The following is a 21,049-nucleotide window of genomic DNA, read 5'->3' as shown; positions in this document are numbered from 1 at the left end:
TATGTGTATTTATTAGGGCTGTCAAAAATAGCGCGTTAACGACGTTAATTAGTTGTTTGCTGTTAATTACGTCAATTTTTTTAACGCATTTCACGCATGCGCAGTGTGACAAATTATTCAGGTCAGGAAAGTGGTTGGGAGCTAGAGGCGAGATGGAGCAAGGTGAGCAAAGTGGGCCTATTGACGGATTCAAATATAAAAAGAATGATGATGGTACAGTTAACAAGTACAAGGTTATTTGCAAGATTTGTAAGGAGTTTCAATTTCACCGGAGCTGTTCAAGCTTGAAGTACCATGTCAACGCCAAACATGCGTTTGCTGGGCCGTCAGATTCAGCAAGTGGTTTGCGCCAGACCACGCTGAATGTTTGCAGGCAATTAACAAAATCAACCTCAGATAATTTGACCAACACAATAGCAAAATGGATTGCAAAGGATTGTAGATCCATTAGCATTGTAGAAGACTCAGGTTTCCTTGATGTTTTGCAAGTGGCGTCTCAAGACTCATTCTATAAGCCACCGTCAAGAGCCACAGTGATGAAGAAAATCCACGAGCTCTATGAAAACGAAAAAGGAAAGAGGTCTTGGCTCAAGTAAATCATATCTTTATTTATCTTTTGGTATGCATTTCAGAAAAAAAATGGTTAGGATTCAGGTGTAATTGCAAATAGTGATTAATCATGATTAATCCACTGAAAATTCTGATTAATTTGATTAAAAATTTTAATCATTTGACAGGCCTAGTATTTATATGTATGTGTATATATATGTATATTTATATATACAGTACCAGTGAAAAGTTTGGACACACCTACTCATTCAAGTGTTTTTCTTTATTTTTACTATTTTCTACATTGTAGAATAATAGTGAAGATAATTAAACTATGAAATAACACTTTTTTGGTTACTACATGATTCCATATGTGTTATTTCATAGTTTTTATGTCTTCACTATTATTCTACAATGTATAAAATCGTAAAAATAAAGAAAACCCTTGAATGAGTAGGTGTGTCCAAACTTTTGACTGGTACTGTATTTATTAAAAAAGATATATGGGGGATTGGAAATGATGCAAACAATTACATTGATGGATGCTACAATCTATCTGCAATATTAAAGCTGATCTACCCCCCTGTTTTTGTCATTATGGGGTATTGTGTGTAGATTGATGAGGGAAAAAAAACAATTTAATACATTTTAGAATAAGTCTGTAACGTAACAAAATGTGGAAAAAGTCAGTGGGTATGAATACTTTCTAAATGCACTGTACAAACGTATCCAAACCAAAAACCATGGGCTAAAGGCTAGAGCTACCGCTTCCATGCACTAAAATAGAACTTGATTCTATTTGAGATGCCTGACACGCTGCAAGTCCCGCCTTTCCCATGTACTCATTGGTTTTCAGGAGCATACAGCCCCACGTGGGTATTTGAAAGATGAACGAGGATAGATTAATCATAGATAACTAACTAAAAACTCAGAGAGCTTCATTTTGAGGTCATATGAATTTAACATTTTAATTACTCTGCCATTTTCAAAGTCATGTCCCCCTGTCCTTGACTTTTCCTAAATAAGTCTATTCAACACACTGTCGTTGTTAGATTTTTTGATATCACAAACAGAGTTTGTGTTACAAGTAGTTTTAAGAGGCCTTTTCATTTTTTCCCCTTCCTTCACCAGTTGGCTGCCATCTGACAATGGCCCATAGAAACTACACCTAAACTATATAAAAATGAATTTCACACGTAGGCCTATAGACAAGATTAAATTGACAATAGTCAGATGGGTGACAATATTATCAATTGCTTTCTGAATGAAGAGAATGCAGCGCATCGTGGGTAAAAGAAGGGAACAGAGTCATCCTTCATGCAGGTAAGACATTTTGATTTCATAACCTATCTGGAAGAGCAGGTTCTAAGGTTTCTAAAACAAATACATTTCCCAAACAACTTAAACTCAGTCCTGTGTAGCTCAGTTGGTAGAGCATGGCACTTGCAGCACCAGGGTTGTGGGTCAATTCCCATGGGGGACCAGTATGAAAGAAGTATTTTGCACTCACTACTGTATGTTGCTCTGGACAAGAGCGTCTGCTAAATGACTAAAATGGCAAATGTAGTTAGGCATGGGATCTATTTCAAAATATATATTTTTTGTTGAATATTACAGCCGCTATTCAATGTGTTCTACATGTGAGCATTTGCGGCTATGCACAGACTAGTATCATAATAAAACTTAAAATATGATATTCTGTTCTTTTGAAATACAATTCATTCATTTTTTTGTGTTTCTAAAGACCTGCCTTAATGAGACGATACATAATGCATTTTTGATCGTGTATAACACTTGAATTGTGGTGTTTTGTGTTTTTCTCATTTTTTAATATAGCCTAGAGTAACAAAGTAATGAAAATGTTTTGTTTTTTCGTATTCTAATGGTAGGCTTACCTAAAACCTTAGTAAACACAACCCAATTATATATATTTTTGCAATAGAATGTATGAAATGTATTTATTAGACTGTTAGAATGCATTGGCTCAGAAGGGTATTGCTAGATGCCCAGTTTTTCTAGTGTTAATAGTCGGAGTAGAGAAACACCAGATTTTGTATGACTCCGGGTCAAAAATCTACAAAGATCCAGCAAAATAAAGTACCATATGCATTTCAGGTAAATAACAACACAATGTTCATCTCCCAGTACAAATTAGCTAGCAATAGCAAGCTAGCTAAATGTCCATCAATGTTGCATGTGTGTTTGACATGCCCCCAAATGAATATGGTTGGTTCACAGTTGGTTTTGATGTTTTAATCCGTGTTTCATGATCGCGTCTGGTGTGGATGGACAAAATCAACATGCGCGCGAGGGCGCACGCGGACTCACGCACGTGGCTGGTGTAGTCAACATGTTACAAGGAACGGGACAGACATGGCTGCATATAAGAAAGCCAGTTACAACCTCCGATGAGACATCAATCATGAAAAAGGACAATATAGGAGGAAGGTGGAATCCTATTACACCGGCTCCAACAGTCGTCGGATGTGGCAGGGCTTGCAGACGATAATGGATTACAAAGGGAAACCCACCCAGGGCGCGTTCTCATAGCATGCGCAGAGCAGCTGATAAGTGTCTTCACAGACATTTTCAATCACTCCTTGTCCCAGTCTGTAATCCCAACATGTTTCAAGCTGACAAACATTGTCCCTGTTCCCAAGAACATCAAGGTAACCTGCCCCAACAGATCCACAGATGACACAATCTCAATTGCACTTCACGCTTCTCTCTCCCAGCTGGACAAGGGGGGAAATAACCATATGAGAATACTGTTCATAGACTACAGCTTAGTGTTCAATACCATAGTCCTCTCCAAGCTCGGGACCCTGGGACTGAATACCTCCCTCTGCAACTGGATCCTGGACTTCCTGACGGGCCGTCCCCAGGTGGTGATGGTAGGCAACAACACCTCTGCCAAGCTGACCCTCAACACGGGGGCCCCTCAGGGTATGTGCTTAGTCCCCTCCTGTACTCCCTGTTCATCCCCTCATGTACTCCAAGTTTGCTGATGACACGACGGTGGTAGACCTGATCATCGACGGCGATGAGACAGCCTACAGGGAGGAGGTCAGAGACTTGGCAGTGTGGTGCCAGGACAACAGCCTCTCCCTCAATGTCAGTAAGACCTAGGAGCTGATAGTGGACTACAGGAAACAGTGGGGAGAGCACGCCCCCATCCATATCGACGGGGCTGTAGTGGAGCTGGTCGAGAGATTCAAGTTCCTTGGCGTCCACATCACTAAGGACTTAACATGGTCCACACACATTTTGACATGTCCCTCCGTCAACCCTGTGTCACTTCTAGGAAGATTTCAACCCACTTAATCCAAAAATTTCTCCAAGTTTCACCATCATTGTAAAGCCCTAGTTATTTTGTTGATTTGACAAAGCCATTTCTGAAGATTATTATTTATATTAGTGATTAATTTACCACTGTCCCTCATTCTAAGGTCAACCCTGTTACGTGACCTGAACTCTCGTTTTAATATGGTAAATCTATTGCTTTTTGAATATTTATTTCAAAAGAAACATTGAACATCTAATAGTCAAATCGTAGTGTAAAAGCAGGTGAGCTGGTTTGACTATTTTTGGCCATTTTCTGGTGTTTTGTTGTGGACAACTGAGTGTGTTGAGCAAAACACGTCAACCCTGTTACCCATAGATAGACAGGCTAGAAATGTTTTAGCAATTACATTTTTTTGTGAAGCTTGCATTCAATTGCCACTCCCTGTTGCACACAACAAGCTTCCCCTCGTGACAGGGGGAATGGATTTATGGCAGATATTCTGATAAAATTGTTAACCCTGTAACAGTCAACCCTGTTACGGTCAACCCTGTTACTTCATTTGGCACCCTGTTACTAAATTACTAAAGTTTTTTTTACCAAGACACTGAATCAGTGGGAGGACCCACATATCTACCTCAAATATCTTGTACCCCTGCACAGTGATATGGTACTGGTACTACCTGTATAGCTTAATTCTTATGTATTTTATTATTCTTGTGTTACTATTTGTATTATAATTTTTTTACTCTGCATCGTTGGGAAGGGCTCGTAAGTAAGTCTACACCCTTTGTATTTGGCATGTGACAAATAAAATTGTATTTGATTTGATTCATCATGTTTGCGTATGATTCTACATTCATCCTTGCCTCGTAAAATCAGCCGGATCTCACAAGCTTACATATAGTGCCTTCAGAAAGTATTCACACCCCTTGACTTTTTCCACATTTTGTTGTTTTACAGCCTGAATTTGAAATGGATTGACTTTTTTACAAATTAATTTAAAAGGAAAAGCTGAAATGTCTTGAGTCAATAAGTCGAGCAGTGAATTTCAAACACAGATTCAACCTGGTCTCAGGGAGGTTTTCCAATGCCTCGCAAAGAAGGGCACCTATTGGTAGATAAAATAAAAAAAGCAGACATTGAATATCCCTTTGAGCATGGTGAAGTTATTAATTACACTTTGGATGGTGTATCAATACACCCAGTCACTACAAAGATACAGGCGTCCTTCCTAACTCAGTTGCCGGAGAGGAAGGAAACTGCTCAGGGATCCCACCATGAGGCCAATGGTGACTTTAAAACAGTTACAGAGGTAAATGGCTGTGATAGAAGAAATATGAGGATGGATCAACAACATTATAGTTACTCCACAATACTAACCTAAATGACAGAGTGAAAAGAAGGAAGCCTGTACAGAATAAAAATATTCCAAAACATGCTTCCTGTTTGCAATAATGCACTAAAGTTAAAAAATATATATATATATTGGCAAAGAAATGTACTTTATGTCCTGAATACAAAGCGATATGTTTGCGGCAAATCCAACACAACTGTCACAAACATTGAGAGACGGGTCAGACCAAGGTGCAGCGTGGTATGCGAACATGTTTTATTAAACAGGATAAACACTGACAAAACAACAGAAGGCAACGAAACGTGACGTCGGAAGGCTATACACAAACAAGCCAAACTCACCGAAACACAAACAAGATCCCACAACCCAGGCAGGAAAACTGGCTGCCTAAGTATGATCCCCAATCAGAGACAACGAGCGACAGCTGCCTCTGATTGGGAATCACACCCGGCCAAACATAGAAATACAAGTACTAGACTCTAAACAGAAAACTCACACCCTGACCCAACCAACAAGAGTTCTCTCGATCAGGGCGTGACAACAACACATCACTGAGGACCATGGTGGTGGCTGCATCATGTTATGGGTAAAAAAATGGAATAGAGCTAAGCACAGGCAAAATCCTAGAGAAAAACCTGGTTCAGTCTGCTTACCAGCAAACACTGGGAGACAAATTAATCTTTCATCAGTCTGGTAATACGAGGCTACAAGGCATCCTGACAAATATAATGAAGGACAGTAAGTTAAAGCATTTAGATTTGTGTTCACTTTTAGTTAGCAATGAATGTTAACATGGACATTTTGGTCTCCCCTGTGCTCTTTTAATCGCTGTAAAATGCAATTGAAATATTGTGGTGAAGTGGCTATGCTACCTTTGCTCTTATCCATGCAGGGGCACATTATCGTGGTCCGACAATACCATATAGTTGTTTCACACGGGATCGCACGTTGTGAGGGCTTTTATGATGGACAGAAAATGTGTCCCTTACCGTATTACCTTGATAACTCAGCCAGTACATAGCAGGCCTCACTAAATTCAATTTCTCCTCTTTTTGAATGTCTTTGGTGCTGAAAATCCAATCACTTTAATCGTTGACATCCACTGTCAACACAGGAGGGTCTCTGTTAATTCAGATAAATGATACTGTAGCTGAGGGCATTGCTTATTTATGCAACACTATGGACATGGTCATATTCTTATTGGCTTTATAGACATTTGTGAATGTCTGATATGTGTTTACACTACTGATATTCCTTAGTTTTCCCCAAATCAATTTTCACATTCTACCCATAATCTACCCAAGATTTGATGAGAAAATGCAATATGGCTCAGATAGGTTATAGGTATGAAATGCATGGCCTGCTCTCAGATATATTTCACCCAAATCAACAGTAATAGTAGGCCTACTCTCTGATATATTGTATGTGTATAGTGCAGTATGGTGTAGTGTCCTCAGGGACTACTTTAAATGAGGACCCAATGGGCCCATGATGAAGCAGCTGAGGCCCAACAGATGTCCATCACACAGTAGAGGAGAGGAGCCTTACTGTATTTACCCTTACCAGTCACATTTACTCCTCTTGCTTGGCTATTTTTTGGGGGGACCTGTCAGGTATAATTTCCTTCTCGTTCTCTGCATGTCTATTTTCCTTTTAGTTTCCTGTAAAGGTTAACCAATCTTTGCTTAATCTCTGACAGGAAGACAAACGGCCAGGCTCAATCAGAGCTCCCCTCTCCCTCCCCTCTTGTTACACCAGCCCTTTGCTTCCATACACACACGCACACACACACACACACAAGCCTAATTGAATGACGGCTGTTGCCGCAATATAATGTGAGCCCAAACATTTGAAATTAGCTAAATTGTCATTTCCATAAAATAGTGATGCTCATACTTCAGGTATTTGCTTGTGGTGGGTCTTTTTTGTGTCCGGTGATTTCCAAATTCTCTCTTCTCTCTTCTTTCATTCTTTTTCTTCTGTCCTTCTGTTTGTCCACATTTTCATTGTTCTCTTTCTACTTCCATCCTTCATTTAATTGTTAAGAACAGAGTCCCAGTTATGTCTACCTGATCAAAGTTCTGCTGGATACGGAACACAGTGATGGTGTTGGAATAACGCAGTATGAGATATGAATATTTACAGTCGGGAATAATTAAATTGCAGAGCTTGTGAAGATCAAATGTACACTTGTAACAATACATTTGGATATGAATAACTTGATTATCTTCCTGTGATAATCTTATGTTCTCACAGCTTAGAGAGAACAATATTTGATCTCATTAAAATGACTGGGATATCAAAGCACAGGTGGACAGTTGTCAAGCTGTGCTACTTTCTAGATGTATTACCATAGCATCAAGCTGACTGATTTTAACTGACGTGACATAGTAGGAGCCTTTCCTTCACAAGATTGTATGATCCATAGAAAAATGACATACCACTAGTTTACCAGCTCTCTAAATAAACATTCCCTGTGACCTAAAATAGGCCTACTCACCATGCTGTTAGAAGATGACTAATCCATCCAGACTAGTATTATAAATATAGAATGCAGGTTGCCGTTTATTGTCATGAATCTTGCCCTGGAGGCAAAATTGAGCGATTTCCACTAGAGGGGCCAGCTGCAAAGTCAAAATGGGCTATGTCATACATATTCCTGAAATCAAAAAATAAGCTTTTTGGTCTTAATTTAAGGTAAGGCTAGACATTATGTTAGCAGTGTGGTTAGGGTTAAGGTTAGGGTTAGTTTTAAAACCATATTGTATGACGTTGTGGCGGTGCCAGCTAGTGACCACTCTGCAGAACTGCCTCCAGGGCAAGTTTCATGACCATAAATGCCAACCTGCATATAGAACAGAGTTGGGTTGAGTCTGTGTTATTGTGTCCAACGCTCCGGATTTTTAAATTTAGCCTAAAGACAACAGGAGTTTTCTCACACTCCTACTCAACCAGAACTGCAGCTATGGATCCGTATCCTTTGCCCTCTGAGCAGCCCGGGTCCCAGCTGTGCAGCTCTGTTGAACCAGGAAGTCACCCAGGTGGGAGAGGATGGAGAGCAGGAAGCCAGCATGTCCGCCTGGAGCCCAGTTCTCCACTGAGTTTTGGACCGGGTGGCAGCATGAAACTTCACAGGAGCATCGGCTGTTGACATAGGTGAGGTCATGAGACCTTGGCCTAGGCTACTCTTCAGGCATAACCTGCTCAAATCATATAATAGTAATAGTAGGATAGTACTTTTTCAAATAAAATAGTGTGTGGTGACCACTCATTAAATTTTTTATTTAGCTGTTATTTCAATGACAAATTCCTTTGTGGGAATAAATACACAGGAAGCGGCACAGGTCCTAATCCAGGCACTTGTCATCTCCCGTCTGGATTACTGCAACTCGCTGTTGGCTGGGCTCCCTGCCTGTGCCATTAAACCCCTACAACTCATCCAGAATGCCGCAGCCCGTCTGGTGTTCAACCTTCCCAAGTTCTCTCACGTCACCCCGCTCCTCCGCACACTACACTGGCTTCCAGTTGAAGCTCGCATCTGCTACAAGACCATGGTGCTTGCCTACGGAGCTGTGAGGGGAACGGCACCTCCGTACCTTCAGGCTCTGATCAGTCCCTACACCCAAACGAGGGCATTGCGTTCATCCACCTCTGGCCTGCTGGCTCCCCTACCTCTGCTGAAGCACAGTTCCCGCTCAGCCCAGTCAAAACTGTTCGCTGCTCTGGCACCCCAATGCTGGAACAAGCTCACTCACGACGCCAGGACAGCGGAGTCACTCACCACCTTCCGGAGACATTTGGATAAAGTAATCCTTCTAACCCCCCCCTTACCCCACCCCACCCCCACCCAAAAAAAATATATATATAATTTGTAAAGTGGTTATCCCACTGGCTATAAGGTGAATGCAACAATTTGTAAGTCGCTCTGGATAAGATAATTACTCCCCAATTACTGATCTATGTTGGAGGTAGAGACCATCATTACAATGTCATCCACATTGTTTAAAAAAAAATTTCGGACCCACAATCTTTACATTTTCCTCTCTCTCCTGCTCTCTCCTCTCTCTCTCTCTCTCTCTCTCTCTCTCTCTCTCTCTCTCAATTCAATTCAATTCAATAGACTTTATTGACATGGCAAGTAAAATTACTTACATTGTCAAAGTATAGATATAACAAAAATGGTGGGACCAACAGCAATAATAATAATAGTAGTGGTAATGAAAGCCAAAACAAAACAGGAAATATTATTGACATTACATTACACTTTTCACTGGCTGTCCCTCAGGTTGTGGCAGGAGGACACATATTTGGCTGCCAAAATTGCACATTTTGGCTTTTCACCCAATAAATATTGGATTTTTTCTTCCTCTTTTATAGTTTCAAATTCTTTGTACTGAATGATAATTTTGGGAAAGAAAGATTCTCTTAGGTCTGAGTATTTTTCACAGTGTAGTAGGAAATGCAGCTCTGTCTCTACCTCTCCCCGGAGGCAGAGTGAGCACAGCCTGTCCTCTCTGGGCAGCCAGGTTTGCCTGTGACGACCGGTCTCTATAGCCAGACTGTGCTCACTGAGTCTGTACCTAGCCATTGTTTTCCTCAGTTTTCTATCAGTCACAGTGGTCAGATAGTTTGCCACCATGTACTGTCTGTTTAGAGCCAAATAGCATTGAAGTTTACTTTGATTTTTTGTGGTGTCTTTCCAATAGGTGACATATTTTTTTCTTTTTGCTTTGTGATGATTTGGTTGATTTTCTGAGTGCTGTCCTGAAGCTCTATGAGGTTGGTTTTGGTTAGTGAACTGAGCCTCAGAACCAGCTGGCTGAGGGGACTCTTCTCTTGTTTAATCTCTTGACATAGTAGAGCTGTGTGATGGAATGTTTTGGGGTCACTTGTTTTTAGATGGTTGTAAAATTTGATGGCTCTTTTTTCTATTCGAATAAGGAGGGGGTATTGGCCCAATTCTGCTCTACATGCGTTATTTTGAGTTTTTCTTTGCACTTGCAATACAGTCTTGCAAAACTCTGCATGCAGTATTTCGATTGGATGTTTGTCCCATTTGGTAAATTCAGTATTAGAGAGCGGACCCCATGCTTCGCTGCCATATAGAGCAATTGGTTCTATAACTGATTGGAATTTTTTTTGCCAGATTCTAATTGGAATTTCGATTTTAATATTCCTTTTAATGGCATAGAATGCTCTTCTTGCTTTGTCTCTCAGCTCATTCACAGCCATGTGAAAGCTACCTTTGTTGCTGATATTTAGTCCTAGATATGTGTAATTTTTGGTGTGTTCTAATAGAACTGTGTCCAAATAGAATTCATATTTGTCATCCTGATTTCCGGACCTTTTTTGGAATATCATTATATTCGTTTTTTTTAGATTAACGGTCAGGGCCCAGGTCTGACAGAATCTGTGCAGATGATCTAGATGCTGCTGTAACCCCTTCTTAGTGGGAGACAGTAGCACCAGGTCATCTGTGTACAGCAGACACTTGATTTCAGTGTTGTGTAGGGTGAGACCAGGTGCTGCCGATTCTTCTAATGTTTTTGCCAATTCATTAATGTAGATGTTAAATAGTGTTGGACTTATTGGGCAGCCCTGTTTCACTCCACGTCCCTGAGAAAAGAAGTCTGTTTGCTTATTGCCGATTTTAATCGCACATTTGTTTTTAGTGTACATTGATTTAATAACATAATGTTTTCCCTCCAATACCACTTTCTATTAGTTTGTAAAAAAGACCTTTGTGCCAAATTGAATCAAATGCTTTCTTGAAGTCTACAAAACACGAGTAGATTTTGCCTTTGTTTTGATTGACTTGTTTGTCAATTAGAGTGTGGAGGGTGTAAATGTGGTCGGTTGTACGATAATTTTTTACAAATCCAATCTGGCTTCTGCTTAGGACGTTGTGTTCATCAAGGAAATGATGTAGTCTGCTGTTTATGATACTGCAGAGAATTTTCCCCAAGTTGCTGTTAATGCAAATTCCTCTGTAATTATTTGGGTCAAATTTGTCTCCATTTTTATAAATTGGTGTGATCAATCCTTGGTTCCAAATATCGGGGAAAATACCTGCAGTTAGGATAATGTTGAAGAGTTTGAGTATAGCCAATTTGAATTTGTGGTCTGTATATTTGATCATTTCATTTAAAATACCATCAGCACCACAGGCCTTTTTGGGTTGGAGAGTGCAAAGTTTTTCCAATAATTCTTGTTCTGTAATTGGGGTATCCACAGGATTCTGATAGTTTTTGACTGCTGATTCAAGGATTTGTAATTTTTCTTGTATATCTTGTTGTTCTGGGCTCTTTGTTATATTGCTGTAGAGGTTTGCAAAGTGATTTCTCCACAAATCCCCATTTTGGATAGCCAATTCCTCATTATGAGGTTTGTTTAATTTATTCCAATTCTCCCAGAAGTGGTTTGATTCTATGGATTCCTCAATCACATCCAGCTGATTTCTAATGTGCTGTTCTTTTTTTGTTCTTAGGGTGTGTTTGTATTGCTTCATTGTTTCCCCATATTGAAGACGTATATTTTTGTTGTCTGGGTCTCTGTGTTTATGATTAGATATATTTCTCAATGACTTTCTTAGATTTTTGCAATCATTATCAAACCATTTTTCGTTATCTATTCTTTTTGGTTTGCTCTTATGTTTCTTAAGATTAGCCAAGGAGGCTAATTTGTCAAATATAAAGTTTATGTTCCAAACGGCCAAATGTACACCTTTATTGGTGTAGGAGAATGTTAATGCTAAAAAGTTGTCCAGGAGAGATTGTATTTTTTGGCTACTAATTGCATTTTGGTAGATTTCTGTACTGTTTGCACTCCATCTATAGGTCTGTTTATAGGTCTGGTCTGTTTTCTCTCTCTCTCTCTCTCTCTCTCTCTCTCTCTCTCTCTCTCTCTCTCTCTCTCTCGCTCTCTCGCTCTCTCTCTCTCCCCCCTCTCTCACTCTCTCACTCTCCACATCTCCTTATTCCTAGTGAACATCTTTACCACTTTCCTCCCCCTTCTGTTCTCTGCTGGTAGCATCTTCTTTGTCCTCTCACTCCCAGATATATTTTTCTCCACTCATTCACCTCGCAAACTCATACTATGTGTTTTGTAAGGGTGAGTGAGATGCGACTCAATATTACAATAAACTTTACCACCACCTGAAATTATCCTCTTCGGGTCCTGTCCGCGCCCAGTACCGACTCCTTTTGATTTAGAAGTATTATTGAACATTGCGGACCCGCGTTGCTTTGAGACTTAGCTGCAGAATTGAGTTCAAAGCGCGGAGAGAGTGGCCGCGTTCGTTCGGAGACATGCGGGGAGCGATGCACCAGTCTGGCATGCACAGAACGAAAGGGCTGTTACACGAGCCAGGTAAGGATGCCCTATTTACACGCTCGCTTTTTTTCGAAGACAGGAAGAGCATGCGGTTGAGGTGTGAGGTAGACCGCGTGAGCATACCTGTTAGATTGACAATAGACAGCAGAAGTGTTAAACTTGTAGGGGTTGTTATTTGAGTTAAGCCATAGACAGTAGGCTCAATAGAGATGGAGCAATTGAGAAATTAGACATTTACCTGGACAATAACCTGCTAAACCATACATCAAAATCCCCTGTAGCTCAGTTGGTAGAGCATGGCGCTTGAAACGCCAGGGTTGTGGGTTCGTTTCCCACTGGGGGCCAGTATGAAAATGTATGCACTCACTAACTGTAAGTCGCTCTGGATAAGAGTGTCTGCTAAATAACAAAAATAAATAAATAATAATATCTCTGTATGTTTGCTAAAGAACCGTTAATACCATTAGGCTATTATGAATCGCCTTCCTGACTATTTTTAGTTGGGTGAAATATCAACGGAGATGTGCATCATCTTCACATAATCGAATGACAGACAGAACGCTTCAGGAAGACCTGTACCTCTTTATCGGTTGTGATTAGTTGCATCCATGCCGAATGCGTATATAAAGGCAATATCTTATTCTGTTGGTGGTAAACTCATTTTAATACATTATTTGTAATTCCGATAAAGCAGTAGTTCTATGACTACATGTTTAATAGCTTTGTCCTCGTTGTATTGGTTTTTGAGATAGCATTAATGGTTGTAATATGTGTATTGTAGTCTTATTAAATTGATAATTCACCTACATTTCAAATAGCTATTTTTTTTATTGGGGAAAATAGCCTACTCTACCTCGAGATTTAGCATCCCAAGATTGAGCTTATTGTTTACATAGCAACATTATTGCTTTAGCATGATCAGTGCAAAACAATGTGAGTGACAGGACCCCTGCTATTATCCTCCAAATAGCATGCCTGAAAATCCTCAAAGTAACTTCAAATGTTGTAACATAATTTATTGGGGAGGTTGAATATAATATCAGATATTTACTTCAAATATTATTATTATTATTATTATTTAATAGGCTACTACACAGTTATAGGCCTATGTGGTATTCACCATAATATTGAGATTACCTTTTATTTATTACAGTACAATGATTAATTTCTCACTGGTGATTTTTGGTCTGTTTTTATTATTGTTTGATAGGGAAAGATGCAATTTTACTTCAATAAAACTGACGTGAATGGAGCATCGCCAATTGATAGCACAAACACACCTCACACACTCCCACTCATACACATACAGTGCCTTCAGAAAGTATTCATACTCCTTGAATTATTACTGGTTACACGTGGTCTGTGGTTGTGAGACCGGTTGAACATACTGCCAAATTATCTAAAACGATGTTAGAGGCAGCTTATGTTAGAGAAACAAATATTACATTATCTGGCAACAGCTCTAGTGGACATTCCTGCAGTCAGCATGCCAATTGCACGCTCCCTCAAAACGTGAGACATCTGTGGCATTGTGTTGTGTGACACAACTGCACAGTGGACTTTCATTGTCCCCAGCACAAGGTGCACCTGTGTAATGAGCATGCTGTTTAATCAGCTTCTTGATATGCCACACCTGAGGTGGATGGATTATCTTGGCAAAGGAGAAATGCTCACCAATAGGGATATAAACACATTTGTGCACCAAATTTGAGAGAAATAAGCTTTTTGTGCGTATGGAAAATATCTGGGATTATTTATTTCAGCTCATGAAATATGGGACCAACACTTTACATGTTGCATTTATATTTTTGTTCAGTGTAGTATGTACAGTGCCTTCAGAAAGTATTCATACCCCTTGACTTTTTCCACATTTAGTTGTGTTACCGCCTGATTTCAAAATTGATTTAAATAGATTTTTCTCTCACCCATCTACACACAGTACCCCATAATGGCGTGAAAACAGTTTTAAACATTTTAGCAAATTTATTTTTAATGAAATACAGAAATATCTCATTTACATACTGTAAGTAGGCCTATTCACACCCCTGAGTCAATACTTAGTAGAAGCACCTTTGGCAGCGATTACAGCTTTCTGGGTAAGTCTCTTAAGAGCTTTCCACACCTGTCCAATTGTTTGTTTATCATTGCTAGACAACCATTTTCAGGTATTGCCATATATTTTCAAGTAGATTTAAGTCAAAACTGTTACTCGGACACTCAAGAAAATTCACTGTCTTCTTGATAAGCAACTCCAGTGTAGATCTGGCCTTGTGTTTTAGGTTATTGTCCTGCTGAAAGGTGAATTCATCTCCCAGTGTCTGGTGGAAAGCAGACTGAACCATGTTTTCCTCTAGGATTTTGCCTGTCCTTAGCTCCATTTACTTTTTATCGTGAAAAACTCCCTAGTCCTTAATGATTTCAAACATACCCATAACATGATGCAGCCATTTGTAAACATTTCTAAAAACATAATGCCACTTTGACATTATGGGATATTGTGTGTGAAAAACAAATCTAAATTGAATCCATTTTAAATTCAGGCTGTAACACAACAAAATGTCGAAAAAATCGAGGGGTGTGAATACTTTCTGAAGGCACTGTACATATGAACCAAACAGTTGTAAACCAACCAGGCCATGCAGTGGCGTAGCGCAGTTTCGCGGGCCGCAGAACTGGGGCAGAGAGATAAATATGCAGTTTTATACATAGAGATCATATTAAATTACTAGAGAGGCTATGTCATAAACCTTCAAAGTTCCAGAATGGAGTGAAAATGGCAGCCATATTGGTCAAGGAAATATCCAAACCAGTCTAATTGGAAGTAATGTCAGTAGAGGCATAATCCAGATTTTTCTTATGCAGGAAAATAAAAGTCAGGCATGTGATATATCAGAAATTGTGTAAATGAATTACTGTCAACCTAAAATATTGTCATATAATTATAAATACAGTTTATACGGGTTTTATACAAATGTTCTGTATAAATAGCCTTAACAAACTATAGTTTCGGCAAGTCGGTTAGGACATCTGCTTTGTGCATGACACAAGTCATTTTTCCAACAATTGTTTACAGACAGATTATTTCACTTATAATTCACTGTATCACAAATCCAGTGGGTCAGAAGTTTACATACACTAAGTTGAGTGTGCCTTTTAAATAGCTTGGAAAATTCCAGAAAATGATGTCATGGCTTTAGAAGCTTCTGATAGGCTAATTGACATAATTTGAGTCAATTGGAGGTGTACCTGTAGATATATTTCAAGGCCCACCTTCAAACTCAGTACCTCTTTGCTTGACATCATGGGAAAATCTAAAGAAATCAGCCAAGACCTCAGAAAAAAAATTGTAGACCTCCACAAGTCTGGTTCATCCTTGGGAGCAATTTCCAAATGCCTGAAGGTACCACATTCATCTGTACAAACAATAGTACGCAAGTATAAACACCATGGGACCACGCAGCCGTAATACCGCTCAGGAAGGAGACGCGTTCTGTCTCCTAGAGATGAACATACAAGTGCAAATCAATCCCAGAACAACAGCAAAGGACCTTGTGAAGATGCTGGAGGAAACAGGTACAAAAGTATCTATATCCACAGTAAAACGAGTCCTATATCGACATAACCTGAAAGGCCACTCAGCAAGGAAGAAGCCACTGCTCCAAAACCGCCATAAAAAAGCCAGACTACGGTTTGCAACTGCACATGGGGACAAAGATCGTACTTTTTGGAGAAATGTCCTCTGGTCTGATGAAACAAAAATAGAACTGTTTGGCCATAATGACCATCGATATGTTTGGAGGAAAAAGGGGGTTCTTGCAAGCCGAAGAACACCATCCCAACCGTGAAGCACGGGGGTGGCAGCATCATGCTGTGGGGGTGCTTTGCTGCAGGAGGGACTGGTGCACTTCAAAAAATAGATGGCATCATGAGGAAGGAAAATTATGTGGATGTATTGAAGCAACATCTCAAGACATCAGTCAGGAAGTTAAAGCTTGGTCGCAAATGGGTCTTCCAAATGGACAATGACCCCAAGCATACTTCCAAAGTTGTGGCAAAATGGCTTAAGGACAACAAAGACAAGGTATTGGAGTGGCCATCACAAAACCCTGACCTCAATCCTATAGAACATTTGTGGGCAGAACTGAAAAAGTGTGTGCAAGCAAGGAGGTCTACAAACCTGACTCAGTTACACCAGCTCTGTCAGGAGGAATGGGCCAAAATTCACCCAATTTATTGTGGGAAGCTTGTGGAAGGCTACCCGAAACGTTTGACCCAAGTGAAACAATTTAAAGGCAATGCTACCAAATACTAATTGAGTGTATGTAAACTTCTGACCCACTGGGAATGTGATGAAATAAATAAAAGCTGAAATAAATCTACTATTATTCTAACATTTCACATTCTTAAAATAAAGTGGTGATCCTAACTGACCTAAGACAGGGAATTTTTACTACGATTAAATGTCAGGAATTGTGAAAAACTGAGTTTAAATGTATTTGGCTAAGGTGTATGTAAACTTCCGACTTCAACTGTGTGTAAACAGACCATAAATGTCTAAATTTTTGTTTTCTTGGAAAGCTGTGAGCGCTATTATATGATACAATATCAGTACTTGTTGCATTTACAAGTCCTATCATCAACTGTTTTTGGTCAGTGTAAGGCTGTAGATTGACTGCATTGTTTGAATGGAATATTGGCAGTTGATTAGAAAAGTTAATGTAATCATTCCTCTAAAACTGTCTGGCTAGCTAGCTAACAAACATAGTAGGCCTACAGTGCAAACAAATTCTTAAAATGCATTACTTTACACAACATCTTATCACAGCACTGACAAACCGTGGTTGGCCAACTCCCTGACCAAAATGGCTGACATTTAGACCATCATAAGAAGGTTCATGTAATTCAATTTCTTTAAAATCATGGTTTATGACATGTTCATATGCTATCTGGGGGGGCCAACCTCCTGGGGGGACCCCAACCATGATTGCAGGAAAAAAAAGAATGTATATCGTACAGACGTGTCCCAAATTAAAACAGTTTTCAAACTAAATATTCACAAAATTTGTTTCGGGTTTATTCCTTTTACACATCATTGCGGGATTAGTATTGGTTCTCTGTAAAACATGCCTTTGCTTCATTTGAAATTTGATGCAGTGGCACAGATTTCCGTTTCATTCTCCGTATCTGAAATTAGAGGAAGTCTTGGCTCTCTCAACATCAAATCCTCCTGCTGAAAACATGAGCACAGTAAAGAGGACTGGAGAAGAGAGGGAGAGGACATGAAAGAGGGAGAGGAGATTAAAATAAAACTATTTTCTGCCCAGTCAAGGTGTGTGTGTGTCTGTGTTGTGTAGGTTTCACCTTTACATATGTCACCTCTGTGCAGCGTGGGGTACAGAGGAGGCTGGGGTGACTGAGGCACATCCAGGTTTTTACGAGGCTCTTAAAATTAGACCGGCAAGAATCAATTTACCTCAGCCTAGGACCCATAAACCCTATGACAGACAGCGGGAGAGGGCGTGTGATTGAACAGCTTCCTAGACTCCTGTCCAGCATGCATTATGAGGAGCAGCAGGGAGGCATCTCTCAGCAGCTTGTCCATATCAATCCTGACTGCTCTTGGTTCAGGAGCGGCGATTCTGCACACCAATCACTCACCTCTGTCCTTCTCGATGTACCACACTGCTATGTGCACAGTGTTTGTAGAAGGCGCAATTTCTCATCCACCCTGATCACACGCCACTGTGAAACAAGAGCAGAATTTCATGCTGTTTTTCTGCAGCTTGGAGATGGAGAGAGAGAGAGAGGGAAGAGATTAGGGATAGTGGAATGAAGGTCTGTTTCCATTGGTCCAGCAAGCTCCTTTGTTACAGTAATTACACCCACTTGTGCATCTTTTCCAGGACAAAAAAAGGAAAGTTTAAATTGAAAATATGGATTCCATTAACCTTGCAGGCAAAGGGCCACTCTCCAGCATCTCATTAGCAGCGAGGGGAATTGGTGAACACATAAAATTCTATTATTGTTTTATAAGCTGACAATTTGTTAATTTGCTGTGTCTGAAGTGTAAACGGCCTGTTTCATCAGGAGCATCTTAATGGGATGTGCGTGATGGGAGCGGCTTAGAGGTGTGGAGGGCCCTGATAAACAGGAGGCTGTTGGGATGCACACACATGCGCACATACACACACACACACGCATAGATGGACGCAAACACACAAACACACACGTAGGCACACAAAAATACTGTGTATACTCAAATACTGACAGGACCACATCAACGTGTTGTGGTAATGGTTGGCAGGTGTGAAACTCTTGATAGATAATACCATTCCCTTGCTCAAGGCCAGCTTGGTTCTGTTGTTGATCTGTGTTGGTGTCAATGGCAACAACAGAGTAATGGTGTCTTCTTCAGTGTGTAATGTAGTAGCAGTAGCCCCCTTTGCTGGTCTCTACTGGTACTCAGCCACAGGGGCTTCTGTTGCACTGAGATTGCTGGGAGGTCAAACTCAGATTGACCTTGAGTTTAAGCACCATCTCAGGGTGGTGTCACAAACCTACTGTATATACAAACATATGAATAGCTTCAACAATGTAGTTTAAATACAATCATAAACATAATTGAATTGAGTAGTAGAACATATGAAATAAGTCTTTAAAAGGAACTGTGATGAAGATTTGGTCAGACATTTGCCAGTCAGGTTAATATGTCCCCCTGACAATCTCTGAGTGTACTACTACAGTATGCACACTGGCCGTGTCCAAAATCCTTCATAAAGTATTCACACCCCCAGGGAAAAAAGTATTTGATCCCCTGCTGATTTTGTACTTTTGCCCACTGACAAAGACATGATCAGTCTATAATTTTAATGGTAGGTTTATTTGAACAGTGAGAGACAGAATAACACAAAAAAAATCCTGAAAAACGCATGTCAAAAATGTTATAAATTGATTTGCAATTTAATGAGGGAAATTAGTATTTGACCCCTCTGCAAAACATGACTTAGTACTTGGTGGCAAAACCCTTGATGGCAATCACAGAGGTCAGACGTTTCTGGTAGTTGGCCACCAGGTTTGCACACATCTCAGGAGGGATTCTTTTCCACTCCTCTTTGCAGATCTTCTCCAAGTCATTAAGGTTTCGAGGCTGATGTTTGGCAACTCGAACCTTCAGCTCCCTCCACAGATTTTCTATTGGATTAAGGTCTGGAGACTGGCTAGGCCACTCCAGGACCTTAATGTGCTTCTTCTTGAGCCACTCATTTGTTGCCTTGGCTGTGTGTTTTGGGTCATTGTCATGCTGAAATACCCACCCACGACCCATTTTCAATGCCCTGGCTGAGGGAAGGAGGTTCTCACCCAAGATTTGACGGTACATGGCCCCGTCCATCGTCCCTTTGATGCGGTGAAGTTGTCCTGTCCCCTTAGCAGAAAAACACCCCCAAAGCATAATGTTTCCACCTCCATGTTTGACGGTGGGGATGGTGTTCATTGGGGTCATAGGCAGCATTCCTCCTCCTCCAAACACGGCGAGTTGAGTTGATGCCAAAGAGCTCGACTTTGGTCTCATCTGACCACAACACTTTCACCCAGTTCTCCTCTGAATCATTCAGATGTTCATTGGCAAACTTCAGACGGCCCTGTATATGTGCTTTCTTGAGCAGGGGGACCTTGCGGGCGCTGCAGGAGTTCAGTCCTTCATGGCGTAGTGTGTAACCAATTGTTTTCTTGGTGACTATGGTCCCAGCTGCCTTGAGATCATTGACAAGATCCTCCCGTGTAGTTCTTGGCTGATTCCTCACCGTTCTCATGATCATTGCAACTCCACGAGGTGAGATCTTGCATGGAGCCCCAGGCCGAGGGAGATTGACAGTTCTTTTGTGTTTCTTCCATTTGCGAATAATCGCACCAACTGTTGTCACCTTCTCACCAAGCTGCTTGGCGATGGTCTTGTAGCCCATTCCAGCCTTGTGTAGGTCTACAATCTTGTCCCGGACATCCTTGGAGAGCTCTTTGGTCTTGGCCATGGTGGGGAATTTGGAATCTGATTGATTGATTGCTTCTGTGGACAGGTGTCTTTTATACAGGTAACAAGCTTAGATTAGGAGCACTCCCTTTAAGAGTGTGCTCCTAATCTCAGCTCGTTACCTGTATAAAAGACACCTGGGAGCCAGAAATCTTTCTGATTGAGAGGGGGTCAAATACTTATTTCCCTCATTAAAATGCAAATTAATTTATAACATTTTTGACATGCGTTTTTTTTCGGATTTTTTTGTTGTTGTTCTGTCTCTCACTGTTCAATTAAACCTACCTATAGACTGATCATTTCTTTGTCAGTGGGCAAACGAATAAAATCAGCAGGGGATCAAATACTTTTTTCCCTCAATGTATTTGTTTTGTGTTTATTTTTCTTTTTTTTTGGGGGGTGTTGGTAGATCAGCTTTAATATTGCAGATAGATTGTAACTTCCATCAATGTAATTGTCTGCAGCACTTTCAATCCCCCATATGTTTTTTTTCTCTCGCAAA

At 40.4% G+C, this 21,049-nt stretch overlaps 1 protein-coding gene and 1 non-coding gene across 2 annotated transcripts in view; both read left to right on the top strand.

Annotated features, from left to right (window-relative positions):
• Nucleotides 1–8,290, top strand: part of LOC121574252 (teneurin-2-like) — a 77,116-nt gene extending 68,826 nt beyond the window's left edge. The window contains exon 4 of the mRNA XM_045222697.1: nucleotides 8,145–8,290. Within this exon, the coding sequence (XP_045078632.1) occupies nucleotides 8,145–8,290 (146 nt within the window). The remainder of the gene's footprint in view (nucleotides 1–8,144) is intronic.
• Nucleotides 8,291–12,792: 4,502 nt separating this feature from the next.
• Nucleotides 12,793–12,867, top strand: trnas-uga. The gene has a single exon. It is a non-coding gene; the product is annotated as a tRNA-Ser (tRNA).
• Nucleotides 12,868–21,049: the final 8,182 nt, after the last annotated feature.

The sequence above is a fragment of the Coregonus clupeaformis genome, chromosome 9 (assembly GCF_020615455.1).
Source record: "Coregonus clupeaformis isolate EN_2021a chromosome 9, ASM2061545v1, whole genome shotgun sequence".
In the NCBI taxonomy this organism is placed as follows: domain Eukaryota; kingdom Metazoa; phylum Chordata; class Actinopteri; order Salmoniformes; family Salmonidae; genus Coregonus; species Coregonus clupeaformis.
The sequence above is the reverse complement of the archived record's forward strand: the minus strand, read 5'-3'. Positions and strand labels throughout refer to the sequence as shown.